At 39.8% G+C, this 3,500-nt stretch overlaps 1 protein-coding gene across 1 annotated transcript; it reads left to right on the top strand.

Moving 5' to 3' along the window:
- The first annotated feature begins 6 nt into the window (after positions 1–6).
- LOC121310793 (klotho-like) lies at positions 7–2,170 on the top strand. Its single transcript, XM_041243719.1, has 2 exons — positions 7–358; positions 1,300–2,170. The coding sequence occupies exons 1-2, from the start codon at positions 49–51 to the stop codon at positions 1,647–1,649; spliced, it is 660 nt and encodes a 219-aa protein (XP_041099653.1). The 5' UTR covers positions 7–48; the 3' UTR covers positions 1,650–2,170.
- The last annotated feature ends 1,330 nt before the right edge of the window (positions 2,171–3,500 follow it).

The raw sequence follows: 3,500 nt of genomic DNA, 5'->3' as shown, positions 1-3,500 counted from the left end.
GGCTGGTTCGCTAAGCCACTGTTTATCGATGGAGACTACCCAACTTGCATGAAGAAGAATCTCTCCTCTAATTTACCATCTTTCACCGAAGCAGAGAAAAGGGAGATCAGAAACACGACTGATTTTTTTGCCCTCTCTTTCGGATCGGTGTTGAGCTTCCAGCTCATAAACGACAGCCTTAAGTTTGGCCAGACAGAGTCTCTTAGCTTGAGGATGGTGCTGTACTGGATAAGTGCTGAGTACAACAGTCCCAAAATCTTCATTGTGGAGAACGGCTGGTTTGTCAATGGAAACACAAAAACGGAAGATGCCAAAAACATGTATTATATGAAAAGGTTCATCATGGAAACTTTAAAATGTAAGTTTTTTGTCTCTGTGTTTTTAATGATCATATTGGTGAAAAATCAAATGATGTCAAATACTGTGTACTGTTTCCTATAGCTTGTATATATACACACTCCTCTCAACAATTATGGGACATATTCATATGCTTCCAGTCATGGCAATGAAGTAGAACTGTGGGATTATGTGTCTCACAACACTCTGAAACACTCCATAGATCCTTGCAATTATTATGCAATTACAGCTGCCTTGTTTACAACCAGCCATGTAAATGTCAAACTGTTATCCATTCAGGAATACAAGGTATGTATTGAGCCAAGTCTTGGAGGTGGGTAAAACTTCCCTGGTCATTTTACATTACTCAACTGTCCCCATACTTGTTGGAGCTAGGCCGGAGGAGAAGGCCTTTGTTCTTGTTGATGCCCCTCCCCTGGGACCTGGGGATGTTGAAAATAGTGTATCTGTTTATAACAACCTCCCCCCCCCCACCCCAGGCACTGTATAATATCCTCCTGTGCTGGGTATACTAGAAACTGGAGGAATCTAATTAGTGACAGTTAATTATCCTCCAGTTCTAGTGAGGTTTCTTTTGGCTTAACTGAATGAAAAGACATTAACCAGACTGCTGTCCACAACAGCTGTAATGATCCTGTTTGAGGTGTTTTCATTTTTTAATGAAATACTTAACAGGTTAAGTTGCTGATAGGTCCTGATAGTTAACCAGTGTATCACTTTGTTTCCCTTCACACACACACGGTTCATGCTTTACAGTATCCATATCAAGAATTCACAGATTTCATTCAAAATGAACAGTTTGTATTTAGCAGAGTAAATCTTCTTTAGAGGCCATGCTCTTGATCCATATTCCCAGGATACAGTAATAACAAAAGATTTTTGTTAGGCAATACATACATAAGAAAAACAACTGTTCACCAATACATGCCTCTCTTTTTGCAGCAATTAAGTACGACCATGTTTCTGTGATTGGGTACACCGCCTGGTCCCTGGTAGATGGGTTTGAGTGGTACAGAGAATACAATATCCGACGAGGCCTGTACTATGTGGATTTTCTCAGCCCGGACTTGAGAAGGGAACCCAAGTCCTCCGCCTTCTTTTATCAGAAACTGATTGAGAAAAATGGATTCCCACTATTACCAGAAAACGAGCCAATCACAGGAGTATTTCCATGCAGCTTCTCCTGGGGCACAGCTGCCAACTCAATACAGGTAGGAGCTCTTCACCCAGCATGGCTATGTTTTAACTGCATTGGCCGCCTGGAACCTATTAAAAATCTGGTAGCAGCTTAATTGACATTCATAGGCAGTCACAATGCTTGAATCTTGTGTGGTAAAATGGGACACTGTGAATCAAATAGCACACTGTGAATCAAATTATATTAAAGTGAAGGTAGTATGAGGTATGATGTGAGTGTGTGGGTCAAGGGTTCATTAAGTCAGTGTCATGGGGTGACCTCCCCTCCCACCTAATTTCTAAGTTAATATTTCACTGCAATGCAGCAGGTTTGTTATCTAGCAGATGTGTACAGTAAGAATACACTTCGTAGCAGTGAACAAAAGCAAAAAACAGTATACCAGTCAGTAGTGTTGCTGTATTTTGTTTATTTGTTAAAAATTTAAAACGTCCCCTCTAAAATGAAGCAGGTTGCTTGACAGTAAAAACTCGCTTCATATGGCCTGCCAGGGTTTGCAAGTTTTTATTTTTAATTTTAATTTTTTTTTATGGACAGGCAAAACACAGCATATCCCAGCATATACATTTCAAACACTCAATTGCAGATAGAACTCAAGAACGTCAGTCTGACAAATGTTTCAACCAAGGCCTCCATTATCTCAAATTATTATTAAATGTTTAACAAATATAATGTTTAACAGTTATTTTTAATCAGTGACACACTTGCTGCTCATGGTGGCTGTAAATCCTACAGTGTTTGTAGAGGGTATTTAAAAATGTTCTGTCCTTCACTTTAGTGTCCTTTTATTGCAACAAGCAGTGTTTTGCTTGGCAAGTACTGTAAAAACCTTTGTATAAGTCTATTTTCTAAGTAGTTTTAGGGGGTCCTAAAAAGGGGGGAGCGACTTATACACCGGTGTTACCTATAGGCTTTTTCCTGAAAATGTTGTCTCAAAAAGGGGGGAGGGGAGGGGGGGGGGGGGGCAACTTATACCTTTTACGGTAGTGCTGTGGTATAACTATAGCGAAGACAACAGTGGAAGTGACACTAATTAACGATTCATTTAAAAAGGTTTAAATTAAGAATACAATTCTAAGCCATTTGTGTGCTTGTGTAAGTAATTAAAAAATGAATTCTAAAATTGCTTGTCACTCTTAAACCCTACCTTTCCATTCTGCCTAGTCAAAAACATAATGTTTACGTAGTTAGAAGCAGCATGAGAGAGGCAAATGGCCAAACATTCAGCAGTGAGACTACCAGCTACTGTTCCAAGGCTCTAAGAAAAACATATCGCCCAATCGATTGCTGTACTTCACTGTTGTCATTCATAGCCCAGGCAAGGACAGGTCAGCAAGTCCATTTCTCGACAAATATGCAAGCGACTTGTAGGTCATTAGACTTTGTTTATTTGTCTTTACAGGGACTCTGCTGCTTTTAACAGGTTGGTTGAGAAATAATGTATCTGTGTATTCTTCAACCTTAAAGAATCATTTCAGCCCGTCAATCACTTGAAAACTTCTGTTATCGCCTTGAAGCAGTCAAATAATAATAATTAAAAAAAAACTAGGTTGGCAGATGTTTTGAATGGTATGAGGAAGGCGGTTCAAAAAATGTCTCCCATAGAAGAATGCACCCCTAGCTCTTACGAGCATGTGCAATAGCTCTGTCACTCATATGGGCAAGCCCAATACCTGTTTCGGTAAGCCCCGCCTCACTCTTAAGCCGCCTACTTCTTTTTTGCATCCCAGTAAAGAGTGTCCTTTTTTCAAATCATGTAAACTAGCGAGATGACTTTGAAATAGTTATACTGTATTTCCACAAGTTGTTCTGATATCTTGCACAGCAGGACTGTCATTTTCATGATTTCGATCAGGTTTTCGTATGCGATAGCTTCGCTATATTATTGCGTTAGCCAGTATAACGTCTCTGTGTGATTTCTGGTAGATAGGCACTGGATACGGGGCAA

The sequence above is a fragment of the Polyodon spathula genome, unplaced genomic scaffold, assembly GCF_017654505.1.
Source record: "Polyodon spathula isolate WHYD16114869_AA unplaced genomic scaffold, ASM1765450v1 scaffolds_2534, whole genome shotgun sequence".
Taxonomy (NCBI): domain Eukaryota; kingdom Metazoa; phylum Chordata; class Actinopteri; order Acipenseriformes; family Polyodontidae; genus Polyodon; species Polyodon spathula.
The sequence above is the reverse complement of the archived record's forward strand: the minus strand, read 5'-3'. Positions and strand labels throughout refer to the sequence as shown.